Source organism: Wolffia australiana, chromosome 3 (genome assembly GCF_029677425.1).
Source record: "Wolffia australiana isolate 7733 chromosome 3, ASM2967742v1".
NCBI classification, from domain to species: Eukaryota; Viridiplantae; Streptophyta; class Magnoliopsida; order Alismatales; family Araceae; genus Wolffia; species Wolffia australiana.
The window spans coordinates 5,302,908-5,327,598 of NC_135837.1; the positions used below are offsets into that span (position 1 = coordinate 5,302,908).

General features: G+C 42.6%; 2 protein-coding genes across 13 annotated transcripts; one reads left to right on the forward strand and one right to left on the reverse strand.

The window, feature by feature from the left end:
• The first annotated feature begins 154 nt into the window (after window positions 1-154).
• LOC144700734 (lipid transporter) lies at window positions 155-21,790 on the forward strand. Of its 12 annotated transcripts, none has more exons than XR_013580836.1 (18): window positions 155-248; window positions 1,216-1,401; window positions 1,494-1,573; window positions 1,893-1,987; window positions 7,523-7,683; window positions 8,143-8,294; window positions 8,999-9,117; window positions 9,711-9,874; window positions 9,982-10,056; window positions 11,618-11,689; window positions 11,982-12,119; window positions 12,851-13,006; window positions 13,441-13,493; window positions 13,581-13,860; window positions 14,515-14,596; window positions 16,944-17,048; window positions 17,144-17,220; window positions 21,579-21,790. XR_013580836.1 is itself a non-coding variant. In XM_078572218.1 (16 exons), the coding sequence occupies exons 2-15, from the start codon at window positions 1,317-1,319 to the stop codon at window positions 14,573-14,575; spliced, it is 1,590 nt and encodes a 529-aa protein (XP_078428344.1). In that variant the 5' UTR covers window positions 155-248; window positions 1,216-1,316; the 3' UTR covers window positions 14,576-14,596; window positions 21,579-21,790. The 12 variants fall into 12 exon arrangements, 6 of the variants coding, with proteins under 6 accessions (XP_078428344.1, XP_078428348.1, XP_078428350.1 ...); XR_013580832.1 differs by having other exon boundaries at window positions 13,581-13,759; XR_013580833.1 differs by lacking the exon at window positions 17,144-17,220 and having other exon boundaries at window positions 13,581-13,759.
• On the reverse strand, window positions 20,260-24,691 carry LOC144700736 (1,4-dihydroxy-2-naphthoyl-CoA synthase, peroxisomal-like). The gene is given in 10 exon segments (XM_078572225.1): window positions 20,260-20,691; window positions 21,278-21,400; window positions 21,577-21,672; window positions 22,215-22,262; window positions 22,863-22,961; window positions 23,034-23,072; window positions 23,587-23,665; window positions 23,667-23,686; window positions 23,908-24,030; window positions 24,366-24,691. Coding segments are annotated over 10 exon segments (1,005 nt in total). The 5' UTR covers window positions 24,627-24,691; the 3' UTR covers window positions 20,260-20,574.

The following is a 24,691-nucleotide window of genomic DNA, read 5'->3' on the forward strand; positions in this document are numbered from 1 at the left end:
AATCATCATTTTCCTCAAACCCTAATTTACTTATTGGGCTTGGTTTTCCCTTAGGCTTCTCAATAAGCATTAAGCCTGGGCCAAGTTAGGGCCCAATTGTACGGCCCAATAAGGGCTTGTACTCTCCTTTCCTCTCTTTCATGATTGTATTTGAAGAGAGAGGAGAGGGAAGTCTGGTCAGGCAGTTGTCGATTTCTGCGATCAAGATTTCAAACGATTCCTCTGCTGCGATTCCTGCCGTAAATGAGGTGAATTAATGGGAGGTGAAATGGTTGATTGTGTTGCTGATAATATCATCTCGAATTTTGATTTGAATGTATCATCTCGAATCTTAAAATGCTGGTAGTGTGCGACGTAATGGATTTTGTAGTTGAATTTTGTCCGCGAGAAGTATGCGACTTAATGAATTTTGTAGTTTAATTTCGCGCATTTGAAGATTCGAACGGTACGATCAATCAGGAGAAGTTGTTGGGCCATGATCTTGACTGATTTTATCATCTCGGATCTTAAAAGCTAGGAGTGTGCGTCAAAATGAATTTTGTAATTGAACTTTGCCGGCGAGAAGTGTGCAACTAATTGAATTTTGTCTCACACTTTGCGCATTTGAAGATTCAAGATGGTACTGTCAATCAGGAGAACTTGTCGGGCCATGATCATGATTGACCGAGTTATCTCGAATCTAAAAATGCTAGTAGGTGGGACCAAATGAATTTTATAGTCTAATTTTGCAGACGAGAAAGTGTGCGACAGTGCGAATTTAGTCGCACACTTCACGCATTTGAAGATTTTGGATGATGCAGTATATGAAGAGAACTTGTATTTTCTCGAATCTAAAAATGCGAGAAGTGTGGACAAAATGAATTCTGTAGTTGAATGATGTCGCGCACCTCTCACATTTGAAGGTTCGAGATGATATGGCCAATCATGAGAACATATTAGGCCATGTCCAAGATTGACTATCTCATCTCGAATCTCAAGATGCGAGAAGTGCGTGACAGAATGAATTTTGTAGTTGAATTTTGTTGCATACTTCTCACGTTTGAAGATTCGAGATGATACAATGACTTGAGAACATTGACTTGAGATTGGAACCACTGTTTTGAAATTCGTTTACAATTTTTTAACCACAAAGAGCGATGATCTGTTTTTGCCCTCTGTTTTCTCCCTTTTTTCTGAATTCTGGACGTCTCCACGTTTGAATGTTTCATGGTTTAGATGCAGATCCTTTGGAGAACATGAGCGCTATTGATGACTCTTTTTAATGAATTATACAAGTCCCAATGCAGCAGATTGATAGAAATTAAACTTATCAAGCCATGTCTTCACCAAAGGTGTCAAGCAGAGGAAGAGATGGCAGTGCTTCAGGGAATCCCTTGGCACGCAGCTTTGGCTATTTATTCAGTAAGAAAAATTTCTCTTGGGCTGTGTTATTTATTTATTTTTTCTGCAAATTCAGTTTCTAATTCAACTTCTATTAAATTTTCTTTGTTCAGCTACCCAACTTCTTTCTCGAGGCATCACCTTCTTATTTAACACCTGGATCATTGGACACTTGTCTGAAGCTGATTTAGCTGTAAGTTGGTCCAACATGATTTTCCTCAATGCAGAAACTTTAAATCATGATTTTCCTCAATGTATGTATTTAAATGAGATGGACTTCCTGATGTTTAAGTTTTTTTTGTTATCTTATGTTGTGGGATCATGCTTTTTTCAGGTAATATCATGAAATACTAATAAAAAGGAATGCTGAGAATCAATAAATACAAATATTTAACCCTGTCTTTGTGTTTATCCTACAAATATAACTGGCTCTCAGTAATTTCTTTTGTATATAGCTCTTGTATTTAACGTTATAGTATTGTAATTATCTCATGTTATCGTCTTCCTCGCAGCTATACATGATCAAGTTTCATGTTTTTATCACATTCATAATGCTGAGTCGTGATGGCTTTCGCCGAGCCTGTTTGCGTGTCGATACTACCTCAGGGTAAAATTCTTGTTCTATTTTTCACTATATACATTTGGCACGGTCTGTCTACTACACATATGTTACCTAGGAAAGTAAAACGCACGAACTTTCTGTTGATCTGAGTATTACATGTCTTTATTTTCTCTCTCTTGTTAGCCCATTAAGGGCCCTCTCTAGTCAGCCCATTAGGGCTTCCTATAAAACCCTGTAATCTCTTTCATTTGCTATGAAGAATAGTTCTTTTCTTGTTTACATGGTATCAGAGCCCTAACCCTAACCCTAATCTGGGTTTCCTGGGCTCGACCTTGCGCTCCGATCTTCGGCGGTTCTCACGACCGCCTGATCTCGCGCTCCGGTCTCTCGCCGTCTCGCTCCGGGCCTCCCAGGCGCTCGCCATTCTGACGTCCGCCGTCCCAGCGTCTTCCGCTCTGGCGCCCGCCGTCCCGGCCCGCGCCGCCTCGGCTCGTGCCCTTCCGGCTCGCGCCGCCCCGGCTCGCGCCCTCCCGGCTCGCCGCCCGGCTCGCGCCGCCCGGCTCGCGCCGCCCGGCTCGCGCCGCCCGGCTCGCGCCGCCCGGCTCGCGCCGCCCGGCGCCAGCGCCAGCGCTCGCCGTCCAGCGCCGTCGTCCAGCGCCCGCCGTCCGGCGCTTGACGTCCGGCGCCCGCCGTCCGGCTCCCACCGTCCAGCTCCGCGCCCGGCGCGCCGGCTCGGCGCCCGGCGCCGCAGTCCCGCTTCGCCGCGCCCGCTTCTGACTGAGGTCTACTCTGCTTTCATCATGACGAACCCGGTTGAAGCCCAGACCTCTACTGTTACGCCAGACTCGATACCGGTATCTACGCCACATGCATCTGCGGTGCCTCTCGAGCCCGGGAATTGGTCGTCCTCCTCTGGACCATCCTCTTTGCCTCGGATGCCTTCGAATGGTATGTTTACTAGATTCAATCTCCTGCAATGGCGCCAGTACGTCCAGATAACTTGAAACGGACGTCTCATGCGCCATCTTCTAGAAGACGGACCTTCCCGGACCGACCCCAAGTATTATGACTGGCTGGACGTTGAGGGGGTAGTTGATCGTTGGCTCTTGGACAGTATTTCACCTCGTGTTGAAGGTGAATTCATGTCTCTAGAGTCGGCTCGGCGGTCTGGGAAGCAGCACTTGAGAGCCACTCCAAGAAGCACAACATTGCGACTCTGTGCAATTGGTACATCGGGCCGCTAACCTGCGTCAAGGGGACCGGTCTATCATGGAGTACAGTACGGAGCTCATTTCGTTGTGGAATGAAATTGACTACTACATGCCGCCCGACCCCCATTCGGTGGACCGCCAATATACTCTTCAACTTCGGGTTTTCCAGTTTCTTATGGGACTGAACCGAATATGAAGTTGTATGCGGCTCAGCTTATTCATCGGGAGACTGGTCCTACCTTCAAGGATGCGCTCCACAGTGTGCGGGTTGAAGAATCCCGCTTTCAGCAAGCCCAGAACTCGGCTTCGGCACTTGTAGCTCATTCCTCTTCGTCTACACGCCCATCGTCGACTCCACCACCCGGCTCTTTGCCACGTGGTCCGACGGCTCGGACGGAGGATTCTCCAAAGGGTGATCCTTCGCTGTTTTGCAATTACTGCAAGAAGCGAGGTCACTCTAAGGAGACGTGCTACAAGCTTCAACGGAAACGCGCACAACCAAGCAACCTTGCTGCAGCCGCCTCGTCCGTGCCCCCCCCGGGTCAAGTGCCTATGCTGTACGGTCTTCTCCCGACTAGTGCCTCGCCCGCTAGCTTCACTCCGGAAGAGATGGAGCGTCTACGCCGCTTGCTTGATCCTCCAGTCGTGGGCTCATGCTCCTTGGCCCACGCAGGTATGTCCACCAGTCTTCCCACACCTACATCCCCTCCTGGCCATTCTTTTTCCTCTTCCACTTGGCTTCTTGATTCCGGTGCCACCGCCCACATGACCCCAAATCCTCGAGCCTTTCAAACTTATGCACCCGTTTCTGGCTCCTCCAAAGTTAAAACAACCTTCGGCGATCTTCTCACCGTGGCGGGTATTGGTCGTGTGGCCCTTTCCTCTTCTATGCATCTATCTAAAGTTCTTCATGTTCCTCGCCTTACTCATCATCTTCTCTCCCTATCTAGCCTTGTTCGCGACTTGAAACAAGACCTTACCTTCTCTCCTAATTCATGTTTTTATCGTGATAGGGTGTCGGGAGGACGATTTCCATTGCTGAGGAGCATGAGGGCTCTATCTTGTTCGTCCTTGTTCGAGTTCTCTTGCTTTTGCTGCTGCGGCAGTTTCCTTCGGCTTCCCACGGCGTTTGTGGCTTCTTCATCGACGTCGGCCATCCTTCTTTGCTACTCTTTATCGTCTCTTTCCTAAACTCTTTCAAGGCCATTCTGTGGACCGTTTTGTTTGTACTGCTTGTCGAATTGCCAAACATCATCGTACCACGTATCCTATCTCGTCTTCTCATTCTTCGACCCCATTCTCCCTTATTCACACCGATGTGTGGGGGCCTTCCCCTATTCATAGTACTTCCGGTTCTCGGTGGTTATGCATCTTTATTGACGACGCTACTCGATTCACGTGGGCATATTTCTTGAAGAACAAATCGGAGATATCTCGTGTCATTCCTCAATTTTACTCCCTTATCCAAACTCAATTCTCTATATCCATTTCGCCGCTCCGACAATGCTAAAGACTACGTTAACACCACGTTAAGCACCTTCTTCCAAGACAAAGGCATTATCCATGAAACTTCTTGTCCCTATACACCACAGCAAAATGGCGTTGCCGAAAGAAAATTCCGTCACATCTTTGAAATGACTCGGAGCCTTCTCTTCCATATGCATGTGCCCAAGTATTTTTGGGGGGAAGCCGTCTCCACCGCCATCCATCTTCTTAATCGCCTTCCATCTCGAGTGCTTGACTACTCCACTCCCATTGACCGTCTTCAGCATTCCTTTCCAACTCTCTCTCTCCGAACTCATCTTACTCCTCGTGTATTTGGATGTGTATGCTATGCGCCCAACCACCAACTTGGTCGTGATAAACTGGATCCCCGTGCTATCAAGTGTGTGTTTGTTGGCTATTCTTCCACCCAAAAAGGCTATTTATGCTATCATCCACCCTCTCGTCGGTTCGTCGTCACCAAAGATGCCACGTTTGATGAATTGCTTCCCTACTATTCCTCCTCCTCTCCTGAACCCTCATCGTCCCCATCTCCCTCCGATCCACTCGAATTCCTCATCCTCGTCCCTCGCCCCTCTTCACCGGCCCCGCCCGACGTGTCTCCGCCTGTTGCTCCTCCAGCAATTGTGCCTCCCGACCCGCCTCGGCCGCCGTCTCAGTCCCTCCTATGGAGCCTCCTCGATATCTGCTCCTGCGCCGACCCTTCTGCTGCACCTTCTTGATTCCTCCGCTCCTATCCGTCGCTGCCCGCCTGAAAACGCTATGGTATTACCCTTGCTCGTCGCAAGCCTCGGCTTCCTTCTCCTTCTGCCCCGTCTCCCTCAACCTCCACCCCTCCTGCCACCTCCTCATTAGCCGTGCTGCCCTCTTCCCGTTCCTCTCCCCTCTATCCGTTGGCGGAATCTATCTCCTCTCATCGCCTCTCACCCTCTTATCATGCCCTTCTCACCTCCCTTGATGCCACTTCCTTCCCAAGACGGTGGACATTGCCCTTTCATTTCTGCATTGGCGTCAGGCCATGGCGGAAGAACTACAGGCTCTTGCTCACTATGAACCGTGGGATCTGGTTCCTCTACCGGCCGGGAAGCATCTCGTGGGTAGCCTTTGGGTGTATGCTGTGAAGCATAATTCTGACGGTTCTATTGAGCGCCACAAAGCCCGGGTTGTGGCACAAGGGTTCACTCAGAAACATGGCATTGATTATCAGGAGACCTTTGCTCCGTCGCCAAGCTGAATACTGTGCGGATCTTATTGGCCCTTGCTGCGGATCGGGCTGGATTTTTGCAACAATATGATGTGAAGAATGCTTTTCTGCATGGAGAGTTGACTGAGGAGATCTACATGGCATTACCTCCTGGCTACACTTCCTTAGTGCCATCGTCTCCGCAGTCTGTTGTCTGCGCCTGAAGAAAGCATTATATGGCTTGAAGCAATCTCCTCGTGCCTGGTTTGGTCGTTTCACGACGGCCATGCAGCGTCGTGGATACCGTCAGTGTAATGGTGATCACACCCTTTTCTACCGCCATTCCACGTCAGGGGGAGTCGCTATTCTTCTTGTGTACGTGGATGACATCATTATTACGGGTGATGATACGACGACCATTACTGAGTTGGCTATGTATCTCTCGTCGGAATTTGCTATTCGCCATCTTGGCCCGTTGAGGTACTTTCTTGGCATAGAGGTGGCCTATTCTTCCAGCGGGATCTTTATTTGTCAGAGAAAGTATACGGTGGACCTTCTCTGTGAGCTTGGAAAGGAGGACGCCAAGCCTGCTTCGACACCGATTGATGCGAACCATCGACTTGGTGCCGATGCGGATGAGGAGCTTGCTGAGCCTGGCCCATATAGAAGACTTGTGGGAAAACTGCTTTATCTCACCCACACTCGCCCGGACATTGCATATTCAGTGGGTGTTCTGAGTCAGTTCATGCAGACTCCTTGCATGAGCCATTTTCATGCTGCTCATCGTCTCCTCCGTTTCCTGAAGGGCACCATTGGCCGTGGATTATTGTTTCGTCGCCATACCGGCCTGCGTCTTGAAGTCTACACCGATGCAGATTATGCCGGCTCTGTGGTTGATCGTCGGTCCACATCTGGGTATTGCACCTTCTTGGGCGGCAATCTGATTACTTGGAGGAGCAAGAAGCAGAAAGTGGTCTCTCGATCGAGTGCTGAAGCGGAGTTCCGTGCCCTTGCGCATGGTGTGTGTGAAGCACTTTGGATTACCCAGCTTCTTCGTGAGCTACGGTGTCCAGTTCCCTCTCCTGTCCAGCTGTTCTGCGACAACAAATCGGCGATTAGCATTGCTCATGACCCCGTTCAGCATGACCGTACAAAGCACATCGAGATCGATCGCCATTTCATCAAAGAGAAGCTTGAATCGGGAGATTTTTGCACGCCTTATGTTCCGTCCGCTGAACAGCATGCAGATATCTTCACCAAAGGGCTTCATGCCCCTAGGTTTGAGGAGCTCTGTTCCAAGCTGGGTGTGGATAACATCCACGCTCCAGCTTGAGGGGGAGTGTTGATCTGAGTATTAAATGTCTTTATTTTCTCTCTCTTGTTAGCCCATTAAGGGCCCTCTCTAGTCAGCCCATTAGGGCTTCCTATAAAACCCTGTAATCTCTTTCATTTGCTATGAAGAATAGTTCTTTTCTTGTTTACACTTTCGTTTCAAAATTGGAAAGAACATTTGCTTAAATATAAAGCAATAGTGCTATGAGATGAAGTTTAGGTCACTAATGACAGCTTGAATATTGTGGCTGCTTCATTTTTATTTCAAGTATTTGATGACTTTTAAGACTTTGTTTCCATGGCTTGATTGACCTGTTAACTCATATTAAAAATTGTTTGACCCTGATGTAGTGAAGCGCAGGAGGTGAAGACTAATGCCTCTGTGCTAATGAGACTAGCATGGTGGACTCCTCCAGTCGGATTACTGTACATTATTTCAGTTGTCATTTTTTTCTTGAAATTCCAAGGCCTCAGCTTTTCAGATTCGTTTGGATGGGCAATCATCATTCATGGTAAGCTACTCTGCAATGTATTACCCGTCTGAAAATGACTAGTTCCTATGAATGAGCAGAAACTAATACAACTTAGTATAGCTGGTCATCATTATATTTTAGTGAAACTTCATCCTTTTTTAAGTAATCCAGTCATTAAATCAGAAGTGTGCTCGATGAACATGTTTTGACTCTCCTTTTTCATGAATAAATGATTAACATCACTATTTTTCGAGAGATTAAGTAGCTGAGAGTCAAAATATGACCGGCAGTTGCTACATGAACTGATTTTTGGTTGATGAGTTGATTGGGCATCTGTTTACTGTCCTTTCTCCTATCAATAACAGATCTTACCCTCCAAAAAAAGGAATGGTTATAATTTTGACTGGAGGATATACTGAAAAATAAGAGATACTGTCGACTTTTGGCCTTCTCCTGAGCAAAGTTTGAGTTTTTTTTGGATTCCTCAAAATCTTGTAGGATTTGGTTGCATGTTGGAGCTTTTGGCGGAGCCCCTTTACATTCTTTCTCAGAACTTGCTTCTTCTGAAGCTGCGGCTGAGAGTTGAGACGGTGGCTACTTTTGTACGTTGCTTGACAACATATGTTCTCATAATGAGAACAACTGATGTGGTATAAATATCCTTGGTTGCCGTAACATATCTTTGCGTCATCTGTGGTAGATATGTACTATTATTTTCGTACCGTTAAGCTTTTAATATAATGGGTTAAAATTTATAGAATCAATGATAACCAACCCGTTGTTCTGGGTTAATCCCTCATGATGAACATTTCATTCACCAATTTCACCTTTGCCTGCTGGCATGTGGAACTCTTATTTGTGGTCCATCTTTGCCCTTAACTTCCCTTCTTTAATGTCTATTTGGGCCTCATCTTCTTTGGGGGGGAATCGGATATCTCAACTAATCAGCTATATGATGTAGAAATTGTTTCTGCCTCGTGTGACCATATTGGTCGTTGATTTTATGATACCAAGTTTCTAGGTTTTCACACAATGACTTCTCTTCCTTAAGATGCATTATGAGTTTTGGCATTCCACCTTGACTATCTGGTATTGCTCATTTCAGTCTTTATTTCGTGCAAATATCCAACGAGGAGCTGCTTTATTGATTTTCTCCCTAATAATTGACAAAGTCTCCCTGAGCTTCCTTTTACTATGTTCATTTGAAAACGTGGCCTTATTTGTCCTGTGTTTTCTTACACAATGATGTAACCTGTCGCTGATCTTAGGATGCTCTATAGTGCTATCATTGTATTCTTCTGTAGAGACAGAAATGCTGGTCTCTTCATTTTTTAAATGCGATATTAATTTTCAGGAAAAAGGGATCTTGTTCGCCTTCTCTCAGGTTGCATATGGTGCCTGTATATTCTTAGGCTACTGGGGTTATTATATTTTGTTCCACGTCGATCAAAATCATCCCATTTTCCCATCCCGGTAATTTTAATTGTTTTGAGTTTATTAATTCAAAGCATTTGCCATGTTGAAACTGTTATTGTTATGCTTCATCTATACGAGTGGGACCTCTCAATGAAGATGACAAGTGTACAGTGACGAATTGTCATCATCATCATCAATCATCGTCATCATAACTTGTCCTCAACTAGGACAATGAAAGAATTGTCTTCATCGTCCTTTAAGCAGCAGTTGATAATGAGGGTGATGATGATCCTAATCCTCTCTGCTCGCTGCAGTAAGCTTCTCATTCTGGTTCGAGATGATGAAGATGATGACAGAATCATCATCGTCATCGTCACTAGTCCTCCATTAGGATGACAATGGTGAAATCATCATTTTCATCATCACATGAGCTTGTGAGAATGATATTACGGGATGACGATGTCAACTTTATGGGGGGAGGCAAACACTAGCCTGGACTATTCTGTATTTACGTTTCTCCAAACATGTGCATATTATGAGTCTCTGGTCAAATTTAAATATAGTGTCACTGGGGCTATTTTTCCTTGCATTAGTCCCATGAATTTAAATGGGCTTGTCATGTGATGGCTAATTTTTCTACATTCTTGCAGAGCTGAAAGGGTTAGCGATAATGTTAGGCATCTCTGGTTCATGTGTTTCTTGTTTACCTGGCAGTCCCTACAAAAGTTTTTTCTTCAGGAAGGTGAAAAATTGGTTCTCATGTGGTTCGACGTATCCTATGATCAAGCAATTTATGGGCTCGTGGAAAAACTTGGTTAGTCTATATTCTAACTTTAACTGTATTTGCAAATCTGGATAAGGTACGAAATAAATTCATCATTTCTTACATGCTTTCTTTGACCATGTTTCTTGTTGCCTCAGGAAGCATAGTTGTGAGAATGATATTTCTACCTTTTGAAGAAAGTGCTTACCTGACATTCGGGAAATATTCCTCAGGTGAGCTTTTCCAACCCAAATGCCTCTTTTTTATGCAGATTTGGTCAATTATAATAAATTTAATTTAAGGGAATAATATATATTGAATCCCTGCAGAGGGCTTCTTTGCATTTGGGCAATGCTTCTGGTTCTGTTTATCTATATTGGACGATTGGACCTAAACCCATCTCTCTCTCTCTCTCTATAATATGTCCTCTCGTACTGATTATTGGTGTATCCTGTAGACAATCGAGAATTCGTAAGGAATGAAAGGGTAATGTTCATCAGAAAGGAATAAATTGCAGATAGACGAAAAAATAGTTGGTATAAGTTTTATTTATTTATTTTAATAGATTATCTGATACGGACCTGCAAGTTCATATTGGAGAGAGGATGGGAAGGGAGGGAGAAGACACCAGAATGATCATCGGCGCAGGGACGGGGAATGTGGGGGTGGACTTCAGCACGAAGAGGGGCCGGCAGAATGGATGTCGCCTAGGAGCAAGACTGATGGGGTGGACGTCGCTGGGGAGAAGATAACGGCGGGATGGACCTTGCCAGGGAGCCAAACATATCAATCAATACTTATTGGTTCCCTCCTAAAGAGATAACATAAAGGCCACATGACTAAAGTGCCCCTATGGGGATGGAGTAATGAAGTAGACCTAGATACGAGGGGGACCATAGCATAATTTATCTGAAATAAATGTCAATTCGATCTTTTGGTTATGACAACTTGTGTTGGCCTTTTGATTATAAATTTATTTGTGAAACTACATACAGATTGATAGAACTTTCTCTCTCACTTCACTGGGGTCCTGATACGAGCCAAATCAGGAAATATAAACATAAAAGGCAGGTGGAAAGGCTTGTTTAGATCCTGTCTAAAAGTAGAGTGGCTCGATATATTAAATAAGAGGGTGCACCCTCAAGGGACAACGGTTTTTTTGGTTTTTGGAGACTTGGAGTTCAGTCGACCAGTCGAGGAGATCCTCCAAGACTGAGGGGAGGACCGATCCGGTTCTTCTCCGCGCGGGCAACCTGCTGATTCAGCCACGTCTAGAGTCTATTCCCTTTGGCTATTTTATCTTCTACCGGTCTTTTTCCGTCGTTGTCCCTTTCTGGGTCAACGAACTGGCTGTTGTTTAAGGAGTGAGTTTATCTTTTCTTGGTGTTGTTTTCATAAGTCTCTCAACTACCGGTTTTGTTACAAATTCGGATACGAAGGAGGGTAGCGTATCAGGTACAAAATCAGAGTGTTTCTCATTCATATATGTTTCAAAATATCATAGATATATGTCAAGACGATGCACATGTAAGTCCACACGTTTGAAAGGCTCCCAATTTAATGTTATCTTACCATTGGGAGCAAATTTTCTTCCGAGTCTGGACAGACAGGGTTACTCTTGAATATGTATACCTGTTTCATGCTTTCTATTCATATCACTCTCGATCTATGGTAACATCTACTTTGACATATATCTTGACACTTTTTTTTCCTTCTAAGATGCTGTTTATTTCCTAGTATTGAGGTGGTCTGGTAACTATATTGCTCAATAAATGTCTGTCTTTGTTGTTGCAGCGAAGTCACCTACTATGCTTCCGAGACTAGCAAATGCCCTTGCCGATGCCTTCAAGCTCATTATCTTGATTGGTATGCTTCAGGAATGATCATTGTATCTTTCATTAACTATCTGGTCCTTTTTCGAAGAAGAGGCATCAGAGCAAAATAGGATAAAGAATCTTGAACATTGAAAGAAACCCTAGAAAAGAAATTTGAAGACATAATTGGAAAAACCCTTAAGATATTCCCAAGGTGTCCGAGTAAAAAGTAAACTTCGACCAGTAGGGCCCTTTTCTTGCGGCGCCAAGATTGTGTAACTAGATTGACATTTTGCTGATTGAATGACTCTATTGAGAGTGTTTCAAAACTGGCTTATTTTCAGGTCTAGTTGTCATAACGTTTGGTCCTAGTTACTCGTACTCCTTTGTACGGATACTTTATGGGAGGAGGTGGAGCGATGGAGAAGCCCCCAGTGCACTCCGCTGTTACTGTCTTTATGTAATTCTTTTGGCTATGAATGGTGAGTTTTCCCATTTCGTTACATATTGATTTCCTTTCAGTTTTGATGTATTCAAGGCATATTTTATCGTTGGCTTTTTATTCCTAGAATAAATCCGCAAAATCATAATTATAGATAACTCATTCAGAGAGTAAATGACTGAATTAAGGAGGATATTTCATAAAAAGTAAATTTCCATTTGAATTGTCATTTTGGGTTGAAAATTTCATGAAAGATATCTTGTTGGGACCTCGGGTTGGTCTCCAGAGAGAGAGAGAGAGAAAGAGGGAGTATTACACTGTGCTGGCAGTGTGTCGCACAGCTGCTGCCAGAGAGCTCTACTATTTAAGAAAAGAAAAAGCCTCATTGAATTATAAGTGTCACCTAGATGTGTCTATTAGTTTTAAGAAGGAAAAAGAAAGCCTTTACTTCAATACTCAGGAATGCCCATTCACTACTTCTTGTCTGCCCTCCTTAGGGGCAACCTTTTTGTAAAGGGAAACTAACCCCAAGAAAAATGACTAAAATGCCCTTGAAAGGGTTTATGAGTCCTCACAATATCAATCCCGCGCCTGCAGAAGTATTCACACTCAGTAATTTTTTTTGAAGAAACACACAGAGTAATTTTATTCCTTTGTATCCCGCTGTATAAATGGTTGATCTCTTATTTAGGCAAATACTAAATTAGAAGCATTTTTCCAAAAAAGATTATGTTTTCCTTGACAGAAGTTTCATCAAATATCTAAATGCAGGGACCTCAGAAGCATTCGTGCATGCAGTTGCTGACAAAAATCAACTGAAGAAATCAAATAACTCATTGGTCGTGTTTTCTGTCATCTACATTGCCCTCAATTTTGTGTTGGTCCAAAATGCGGGAGCCACTGGACTAATTCTCGCCAACTCAATAAGTATCCTCCATAATTTTTTTCTTACAGATAGAGAGATAAAGAGAGGTTTGGGGGAAAGAGAAGAGATATGGAGTTACATAGACTCAACAGTTTGAAGCATTGAGAGAGGGAGACGGAGAGGGGAAGACGACAAAGAGAGGGAGAGGAAAAGAGGGGAAGTGAGATGGAGATGGAAAGAGAGAAAGAAAAAGAGGGGGAATGATATAGAGAGGGAGCGAGTGAGAGCGAGAGGGAAAGATATAGAGGGAGCGATTGTGAAAGAGGGAGAGAGAAAGAGAGAGGGAGAGGGAAGAGAAAAAGGAAGCTAGAGAGAGAGAGAGAGTGAGAAAGAGATTGCTCAAAAGTGATTTTTAGACGCCGAGCATCAGAGGCCTTATTTACTGCTTGCTTCCCAAATCATACTGAGTATTTTTCTTCTTGACTGCACGTTAAAGGTATGATGTTGCGGATTATCTATTCAGCTATATTCATCAAGCGATATTTCCAGGTAATAAATCTCGGAATCGCGGGGTGTTCTTTGCATTTCCTCAAGAAAAGTGGCTCATGAAAATTTTTCTGTTTTGATCGCTTGCAGGGTTCGTTGACCTTTTCATTTCATCGATGCTTGCCGTCGGGTTGGCAGATATTAATTGCTTCAAGCGCCATAACTATGGCTTCAGAGAGACTTATTCTGAATCGGGAAAATTTCTGGTCTACCCTCCTCCTTCACTTCTCCATCGGAGTTGCCTGTTTCTGTATCTCCATCATCTATATGTATGTCTCTTCTCTGTTTGACTCATTTCATCTGTCACTTTGGCTAACCTTCCCTCTGTAACTCACTCACTTGCGCTCTCTGGAGATCTCTCTCTGTTTAGGTGACCCCCTTCAACTTTTTTCTGTCTGGGTGTTTCTCTCACTCTTGCTCTTTCTCTTTGTGATCCACTTCAACGTTTTTTCTGGGTGTTTCTCTTTCTCACGCTTCCTCTCTATTTGTGATCCACTTCAACGTTTTTTATGGGTGTTTCTCTTTCTCACCCTTCCTCTCTATTTGTGATCCGCTTCGATGTTTTTGTCTGTTTTTTCTCTTCCTCTCTCTTTGTGATTCAACGTTTTTGTCTGGCTCTCTATCTCTCTCTCCTTCTCTTTCTCCCTCTCTTTCCCCCTTTCTCTCTTTCTCTTTCTCACTCTATCATTCTCTGCGATCCATTTCAACCTATTTCCGTCTGGGTATCTTTTTCTCTTTGATCTACTTCAAAGCTTCTATCTCTGCGACCCACTCTTCAATTTTCTTCTATCTGTCTGTTTCTCTCTCTCACTCTCTGTGGCCAAGTTCAATGTTTTTTGGTCTAGCTGGTTCTTTCTCTGTGAATCTCTGGTTTCCCTTTCTATCTCACTCTCCTGCTTCATCCATTGCAATATGCGACCGGTACCCTGGCTTTCATTCTTCTCCTCCAGTTCCTTGACCATCACATGACAGATTCGATGTCTTTTGACCCTTCGAGTTCACCTCACTCAAATTTTGGTTTCAGATTTAACCGAGAGAAGGTGTTCTTCAGCAAGATCATCCATCCCCATCAGCATGCTGACTAACCGTATGACTCTTGTTTCAAGGTGAGAAACTCCCTTTAAAATTTGAATTTGAATGCTCTGTTCAACAAGTCAATACTCTTTCTGTTTCTGTTTCCTTTCATAAGAAACAATTGTATCTGTTTCTACTTGTTCTCACAGCCAAGTTCATGTGCTATCATATGTTGGGGCCCAAAGCCATGGTATTGGAAGAGAGTCATCCCAACGTTAATCTAAGAATTTCCAAGGCCAGCCTCATGAGTCTTCTGTGATTAGAAATAGAGGTCCTCCCACATTAAGCTGATTGTCTTCCAGGAATAAGTAATTGTGGCTATTATCGCTTGAGTTCAAAGGTTTGTTGGCAAAGATGGTGTATAATATTCAACCACTGATTATACTAAGGCTTTGATGTGATTATGATATGATCCTATACCCTAGGTTGTGATATGATCCATGTTGTGTCTAGGATTTGTTTCACCATTTTAGTTAATTAGGAGCATTTTTTGGTCATTTCCCCTTTTATATGTATTCCTTTCATTAGGGCAGCATTATCTTAAGAGGCCAGCCAAGAAGTTGCAATGAAGTTGAAGTCCCAACTCTCCCCCTGTGATTGTCTCTACTTCACCATGTTCCCTGGTGCTTTGTCTCTGGTCCATCCCTGCCTCTTCCATTGATCTGTCATTTCCCCTTCTTCCCTGATATGAACGTCAATCAAGGTTTGTAACAAGGTACTTCATCGTTCTGCTGATTGGGGGCATTATTCCTTTTTCATGTCTATGGTGTTTTCCTTTGTATAGATGTCGATCCCCCTTTAGAAAGGCACAAGGACGAAGTGTTGAAGTTTTCGGCTTGCCTTGGCCCATCCATGTGTTTCTCTCCCTCAACCATTGGAAATTCCCTTCTTGGCCAGATATCGAATTGGCTTGGCCCTTGATCAACCCCTGGTTTGTCTTGGATAGCTCTCTCCCTCCAGTGATCATCTCTCCTTCACCAGATCACAAGCAGGCTTCTTTCTGAATATCTCTCTTTTTAATTTTCTCATCCTCTCAGAAAACACCTTCCTTGGGTAAGTGTAAGTTTTTTATGGACCTGTGCCAATTTCTGGTTCAACAGTTATAGACGGGTTTATTTTTTACTCCAAATAGCCTAACTTGAGGTTGGTTGGGAGATGCAGGATCATTTACATTTCTTAAAGTAGCTTGCTACCAATATTCTCTTCAGTGAGTTGATTTCGTCGGCCTTCAGAGTCACAATATTTTTAAAGATTTTTGTCAGTTTATATTGATGAATTGTTCCTATTATGGCTGAGATGCAACTTTCATTGTATAGATATTTATGGTGCCTTGAAATTCCAAGTTTTTTATGTGGTTACAAAATGGGCCCAGTGTAAACAGGCGAATTATACAGAATAAAAAGAAATAACAAAAAATAAAACTGGTACAATATGATACATGTATGATGAGGCTCTCTGGCTGACACCCCCCCTCAAGCTGGTGAACAGATGCTTCTGATTCCCAGCTTACTCAATCGCTGGTTGAATAATGTCCTCACCAATCCCTTGGTGAAAATGTCAGCAATTTGGTTTGCTGAGTTGGTGCATGTGTTCATGCCATACCTCTGATCAATCTTAATCCCTGATCCATTGCTTGTTCAGCTCAATGTGTTTTGTTCTGTCATGTAGAACAGGATTATTAGGAATATCATTTGCCGCTTTACTCTCACAGTATATAACTGTAGGCTTGTTCTGTTCCAGTCCAAGCTTTGTGAGGATACCTCTATTACACTCTGATTCACAAATGCCCTTTACCAATGATCTAATTCTGCCTCAGCGCTCAAGAATGAAATTTCAGATTGTTTCTTACTCCATGTGATCAAATTTCCTCCTAGAAATGAGCAATAGCCTGATGTCGACCTTTGATCTATCAATGACTCTCTCCAATGCGCATCTATGTATACTTCAACATCAACTCCCCTTTGAAAACTATACAGCATCCCATGAGCTGCAGAACCCTTCAATTATGCCCATATGTTTTAGACAGCATCCAAGTGAGGCTTTCTGGGACTGTCCATGTTAGCAGGCACCCTTTCCTTCTTTTATATACTTTTTTGTTACTAAACCTTGTATTCAGTTCATCGTAAGTCCCCTTATGAGGTTCATTTAATCAGATCCGCCATGTCAGGTTCACGGAAACCCAATCAATGTAATCTCGTATAAGTACTGGGAAACTCCTCTTAAATGAAAACAAGTCATATTCTTTGGTTGAGTCCCTTTCTCTCTTGGTGGCAAGGGTTATGAGGAGTCTTCCCTGCATATTCTTCTCCTCACTGATCAGCTGAAAAAGCTGACAGTTCATGAACCTGCTTAACATTCCAACTTTGAATGCAATATCAGGTCTCAACATACACATGGAGGAGCTTGGCGGGCCCTACAACTCTATTGTGGCTGGACCGATTTCTATGCTCAGAGGAACGCCTTCAACAATTCCCGCTGGCGGATGTGCGGTCGCTTCCTCGACTTTTGTTAGACTACGCTCCAATAATTTGGTATTCACAAGAGAGAACCTCGTGATCCACATACTTTAAAATGGACAGATCTTGGCGTCAGGAGGAGGGCTTCAAGGAGGAAATAGCAAGATGGTGGAGCAGATCTACAGCAGGTGTCGGCCACAGTAAGCCTATCTAACAAAATTGGAGGCCTACACAACCACCTCTTGGAAATGAGAAAACATTAGCGAAATAGAAGGAGATTCGAAGCTTTAGCCAAAATCAGGGTCTTGGATGACCTAGAAGATGTCAGATGTTTATCACAAGAGGAAACAAGCGAGCGTCATAAACATAGAGGCAGTAGTAAAGGAGGATAAGAAAGTGGAGATCGATTGGAGGCAGAGGTCGAGAGAACTATGGCTAAAGGAGGAAGATGCTAACGCAAGATTCTTTCATCTCATGGAAAACTGGAGGAGGCGAAACAATTAGATATTGAGAGTGCACGCAGGAAGGCTAGACTATGTCGGTGCCCAAGCTGTTGGCAGAGCGCTGACAGATCACTTGAGGAGCTTCTCACAGCAAGAGGCTAGACACCAGTGGAGGTGGAGCAGAAGAGGAGTAACTAGATTAAGTGAGGCACAATGGGGAGTCCTAGCCACAATCAAGGGACTAAACGGTGAAGGAGCCCCGAGGCCTGACGACCTCATGTCTTCTTTTGTAATGTCTTTTGGGAGGAATTTTGACTAGGAAATTTTGGGCTAGGAAAAATAAACTGTGCTTAGTTGGTACTTCTCCCAAAATGTCAAGGGGTGACCAGAGTGGGAGATTTCTGGCCTATCGCAGTATCCAACTCAATATATCTTATCATCGCCAAGGTCTTAGCCAACCGGCTCGGGGAGGTGATCAGCGACCTGGTAGGTCATTTCCAATCTACCTCTAATCCTGTACGACAATTGATCAATGGTGCAGTCGTCGCATGATAAATATTGACCGGGACTTCTTATGGGATATAATGAATCCCAAAGTGGATTACAAGGCTTGCGCCTCTTTCCATTCTTTATTTTTTCACCGGGAACTGGAAGCATTTTCCCCGTTGCAGTCAGTACTTGTCTACCCCATTTGTGAGAAATGGGGTTATGCGTTTTGTTGCTCCAGAGACAATGATCAAATCTGGCCATTGGTATAAACTATGGGTACCGAGAAAGGTTTACACACTGTTGCAGACCATGGAACTACTTTTGATACTGACCATGCGTTTCATGTTTTCTTACTGTTGCTGACCATGGAACTACTTTGATACTGACCATGCGTTTCATGTTTTCTTACTGCTCCTGGTATAGCATAGAATGAGAAATCTCACCTGTACTCATAGACACCTGGTCTACTTCAGCTATTTCCTGAGTATTTGGGACTTGAGCTCGGGCTTATCTGGGTGGAAAACTATGGAGATCCCAATAATTCTCCTTGTGCCCCTTCCTCTTACAGTGTGAGAAAATATAATCGGTCCCTTGACCTGCCGTGTGGAGTTCCCTTTGTTGTTTATAGTTGCTTGCTTCTTTTTGATGAGCCTTTGAGTTCTTGTTATTGGTAGCTGCGACAAGGACAGTGCAAATCACGTCAGCCGATTCACTAGATGGATGTTGTATACATCACTCTTCTTTTAGTACTGCTTGTTTGCATGATCCAAGTGATGAATTATTTGGCACCACAATGAATCATACTATGCACTGAGTCTCACAAGGAACCTATACCATTCATCTTTCATAGTATAATGTTGACACTAGAAATTCCTACCAGCCAGAGGCCTAAATGTCCATTTGATTCCAGAGGCCTAAATGTCCTTTGAGGTCACAAACAGAATCCTGAATGGTCTTGTCTCATTGTTGAAGAAGTGTCACCTCAGTAATCAACTCCTAAATAGGCCAATCATTGTTCATCTTTGAACAACTTTTATGTATCTTGTGCCGAACCTGTTTTACACTATTCAGCAAAGGATATTCAGAAATCATATCTCTTGGGATACTGCTGAGATCCCAATTTCTGACGGTGGTATCCTCTGCCTTCGACATTGCATATTGTGAACTGGATGGTTTCACCTTCCCTATTGTCAAATGTACTGATTTCTTAGAGAAGAGAAGGCTCAGAGATTGAATAAGAAGAATGGAAAGCAAAAAACATACATACATGCTTCTGCGATATGTGTACATTTAAATAGCCTTGCCTGTAACGGCTAGTTCAACAGCTAGTAATGGCTAGTTTGACTAGCCATTACTGACCCGATCTGTTATCTGAACAGATCGGGTAATGGGCTAGTTGGCCCAATACGATATGACCTGTAACTATCAGTCTTTTATACATGTATTTTTACATATATCCAACACCTATCAAGTGATGACCCAGCCTTGCTTTTTCCTGAATCATATCAACAAATTTTCTGCAATGACGAAGATTCCGCAAGGTATATTTTGCGAACATAGGAATCCGAGGATGTATCACAGGAACCGCTTCTTGCTCCTGGTGGGTAAGAAGATCATTAGCTTGAGACTTCTCCATTGGCCTTGCCAAATCTCCCTTATACTTCAAACTTTGCAGACTCAATAAGTTGGAACAACACATGCTCGTCAACCTTTTAACTGTAGGACTTTACAATGCTATGCGGCATTCTATGTCACCAAGACAACATATGACTTCTACCGTCCACCGAACACGTCAGACAAACCTCTGACGATCCCATAGCCTTCATGTGTCCAAGTGTATAGAAGACACACGCATGCTTCAATTCCGCAACTACACCAAGTCGCCTGACTGAAGCTGTAACAATCCTGAATGTCCAAGTTATTGTGGTCGTAAGACATCTTTCATTAGGGCGTGTGCACTTTAATTATCGCCTAATAACACTGGGATACTATGTTTTCAAAGCTGATGATAACCTCCAAGGGCACAGAACACCTCCACTCTTCTCTAATAAACCCTTGGTGGGCAAGAATGAGACGGAAAAAATATGGAGAAGATAGAGAGAGCGTGAGAGAGATAGAGAGAGAGAGAGACAGAGCGAGACATTGGGAGAGACAGAGAGAGAAACAAAACAAGAATGAAGCTTGAGGAAAAAGTGCTAATGTTATGCCGATTGTGCAGCTGATCCAACTTGCTATCTCAATTAATCTTTTAAGAAGAGAGAGAGATGGACAGCAAAACAAGAATGAACCATGAGGAAAAATTGCAGCTATTCCAATTTTTGTGCAGCCATTCCTTATTTGGTGATGATACAACATGTCATCTTACATACATCTTCTGAGAAGAGAGATAAATCAAGAAAGAGCGAAGTAGGTAGCCCAACTGGAAAATAACAGAAAATCCGGCAATTGAGGTTCTCTTGTTCACCGATAATCTAACGTGCTTTCTAGAGGTCATCTTCAGAATAGAGAGAGAAGAAACGCTGGTTTAAAGTAATGATTAGACCAGGCGCTATCGTTCTCTCTCTAGAGGAAGACTATGCAGAAATGGCCATTGACAATATATATATACCTTGAAATGGATTTTCAAGGCCTGCGGGGGAATTTGGAGAAGTCTGGGCGGCGGCCTTCCAGGTACGCCTTGTTCCCCTCATTCGCCTCCTCCGACCCGTAGAACAACAACGTAGCTTGGCCCCCAAAATCCTGCAAATGCAAACTGAGTTAGACATATATATATAGAGAGAGATGTGCACATGATGTGAGACTCATAGAGAGGGAAAGGTCGGTGCAGAGATACATGAGAGAGAGAGAGATATAGACATTCCATTACAACTCCAGGGAAGGGATGCAGCAGGCAAAAATCTCCATATTTCTCTGTACAAGTATATTTTGTGCATTATGAATACAGAATCTGGTACTTGTATCAAGAGAGATGGAGCTATTTATAGATTGAGAAATAGATAAAGAGATGTCCGCATATTGAGATTTGGAGACAGACAATGACGTGATAGATACAAAAGGATAGAGACATGCTGATATGCATTTATACAGAGTTTTTTTTTGAATGGTAAAATACACGGTGTCGGGCACGTCCAACCTTGCGGTTGTGCCGATCCAGCCGTGCCCTGGATGCCACCCAGGGGGTATTTAATATATGAAGTGGATTGTTTATCAGCGTTTATAAGCATGGAGCAAGCATAAATATCCCAATTACACTTGGAGAGATTAAATAGCAAGATAGATAGGTAGAAAAAGAGAAAGAGAGAGAGAGAGAGAGAGAGAGAGAGACCTGATGACCAGCATGACCATCATCTGCGGCATTTATGGCTGATTTCAGCAGGCGGACTGCTGTAGGGCTGTTCCTCAGGATCTCTCGGCACCACTTCACAGTTTCTCTCTCCAGATTTTCCAGCTGTACAGAGAGAAAAGGGAAAAATAAGACAGAAAAATGAAAGAAAATTCTCAGCTGCTCAAATAACACTTTATTATATTTGAAGCAAAGCCACATATCAATGTTCCTATTTATTTGTTGGAATTATCTCCTCTTTTTCATTGAAGAGATCTTGTTGACTTCTACCGTTGACTTACAGGAACTACAGTGTTGATGAGGCCCATTCGTTCCGCTTCGTGGGCATCATAGAATCGTGCCAGGAACCACATTTCTCGGGCTTTCTTGGGCCCAATCTGTAGAAAAAAATGTCTCAGGAAAACATTATGCCAGCTTTTTTTCATGCCAAAAATAACAAATGAATTTTCGGAATATGCAAGTTTGTTAATATCTCTATTGGTCTAAATTTCTCTATGCTTGAATATTTCATATTAGTGTTTGTACCCTCGACCAGGGGTAAATCCTATCAGTCGTAACAAACTTCATTCGGGTAAATCCAATAAGATTCACCAATCAGATATATTCTTGCATAAATCATTGATTAATTAAATTTTCACGCTAAAATACAGAATTTCTTGTCGGAATGTTCAAGTTTTATAAGATCTTTTTTTTCGTTCTTTCTTTATCCTCAAAACTCCCATATTTATTTTACCAGCAACCGTTGGGGAAATCCAAAGAAATAACTAATTGGACTTCCCAACCAAATTTATGTTCTTGCAAAAGCGTTATGTAACTATTTTTTTGGGCTGAAATAACAAATTTGTCACTGGTAATTAGTGGGTTCCGAAAAAAAAGCATTTTTCTTGATTAAATAAATACTCATGTGCAATTATCTTACCAAGCGAGACATGATGGAGCTCCCATAGCCTGCATCAAAACTTCCCACCTACGAAAGACCCAAAAAAATAAATATTATAATGATAAACTTTTCAAGTAACCTATGAATTTTCCCATGAGAATTGTTGAAAAGAAAGATAACAGACATCTTTCTTGACCCTAGAGTATTTTTGAGCTCTTCCATGGAAAATAATTTTCATTAGACAACAGGAGAATCATTGAAACTATTAAACGATGGCTAAACTAAAGTAAAGGCAACTTTACTTACTTGTAATGTATAATTATTTTAAGTGGCCATTTTTCTTTATTTTTTCCTCTTGGCTAGTTTCAGACCAAACAAACATCTTGAAAGTGCATTGGTGCATTTTCGGGTTAATTTTGACATTTTCTTGGTTGATTTATAACCAAAACCAGTTTCATTTAGAGTCTTGGTTGTGTGCTTTGAGTTACCCTTGTATTTTGATTATATTGTCAACCCCAGAAAGCAGATATAAAATCAAAGGAGAGAGAACGCCGAAGTACATTGTTATTAATTTGTTTTCATATTTCATTAACGCAGATACATTTTGAGATAAAATTTTATGTCATTCCTCTAAGTATAATGTACATTAAAAGAAAATTCAAAAATCAGGAGGCTCAGCGGCAATACCTTTGGACCTGTCTGGCCAAAAACAGCATTGTCAGCTGCTATAGTAAGATCACAGACCATATGAAGCACGTGCCCACCTCCAACAGCATACCCAGCAACCTTAAAAAAGGAATAAAAAATGAATCGGAAAATAAAAAACCCATTTAAATAATGAAGGAAAAGAGAGCATACCATCGCTATCACAGGCTTTGGTATTCGGCGAATCAGTATCTGAATGTTTCAAGAACACATGATAAATTAGGATCATTAAAGACGGTCCTATGTTATTTGCAAACAATAAGGATCATAAAAACTAGTCCTCCTTTATGCGAAGTAAAACAAAGAGCGTAAACGAATAACTTAATTCTCAAGAAAATTCTCATATTATTTATTCCAAGTGAGACCAGGTGTAGTATTAATTTTTCAACCTCATCAGAGTTTTCTTTAACTCGATTCATCATCACTTTGGATAGCTGAGATTTTCATTTCAGCCATAAACACTATTGGATTCCTCCAGTTAAATAAATCAATACTTCTAAAAAGCCCAAATATAGGCTGTTTCTTATTGATTTAACGAGTCCGGTATGATTTTATAAAAGCATGGGACGATTAACTACAGTGAAAATTAGTGAGATTTCCTCTGCGTTTGCTATATTCTGGGCTTCTTTAATAACATTTGTAAACGTTAGTCTAAAAAGAAGTCAATATTATAACATTCTGCCATATTTGAGCTCAGTGTAAAAACCTGAAAATCCAAAACGTTGAGGTTGCTATTCCCATGATCATCAACGTATCCATCTTTGTTCCTCCGTGCCTGGTCACCCCACTGCAAAACGCTTTGTTCCCTGTCAGAAACAGCTCTCAGTTCACTTATCCATCGATTTATCACCTATGATGATCATTAGATCCATTTCTTAAAAGAAACGATCAATACATTCCCCAAATCCATGGGTAAATCTATATTTTATTTTCTGCAGATATTACTTGTCAAACAAATTACATAACAACTATAGAAGAGTGTATCCGAGTAAAGTTAGGGGAAACAGCCGTAAATAATATGTTTTACCTTCCCAGTCAAAATGATAACCCCAATTGAAGAATCCTCTCTAGCATCAGTAAACGCTCTTATAAGCTCCTTGACTGTCTGTGGTCGGAATGCGTTCCTTCTTTCAGGACGGTTGATTGTGACCTATCGCAAAACCCCAATTCAATCTTTAAGAAAGCACCATTTATTTATTCATCTCCATAAATCTCTATCTTTCAATCAATCAATCAATCAATCCATTTATTACTAATCTAAATACATCAATATCCATTTATTCTCTTATCTCTGTCAATCTATCCACTCATTTACTTATCTTTATCCATCTATCAACTTATTTACTGATTTCTATCAATCTATCAATATGTCTACCTATCGGTCTATTAAAAAATCTATCGAATTGTTTATCCACCTACATTCATATCGATCTGCAGGCCAATCTATAAACCAACACATTAACACATTTGCCGATCTATGTATACCTTGGCGATGCCCTCGCCGACGGCCTTCTCGTAGATGATGTCCACGAAAGGCCTTCCAGCATCATCCTCGGCAGGCCTCCACACGGCGTCGTGGCTCGATACCTCGCCATGGACGCGGCGATAGCTGTCGACATTGGCCGAGGTGACAGATCGCCGAAGCAACGGAGCCTGCGGAGAAGGGATAGAGAGAAGATGACCTGCGATACAAGCAATCCTTCTCTGAGAAATCTCCATCTTCTCCTGCAAATCTCCGCTCGCCATAGCCGAGAAGAGCAGAGCTCGCGAGTCGCTAAACAGATAGAAAATCTGTGAAAAGCCAGTCTGAT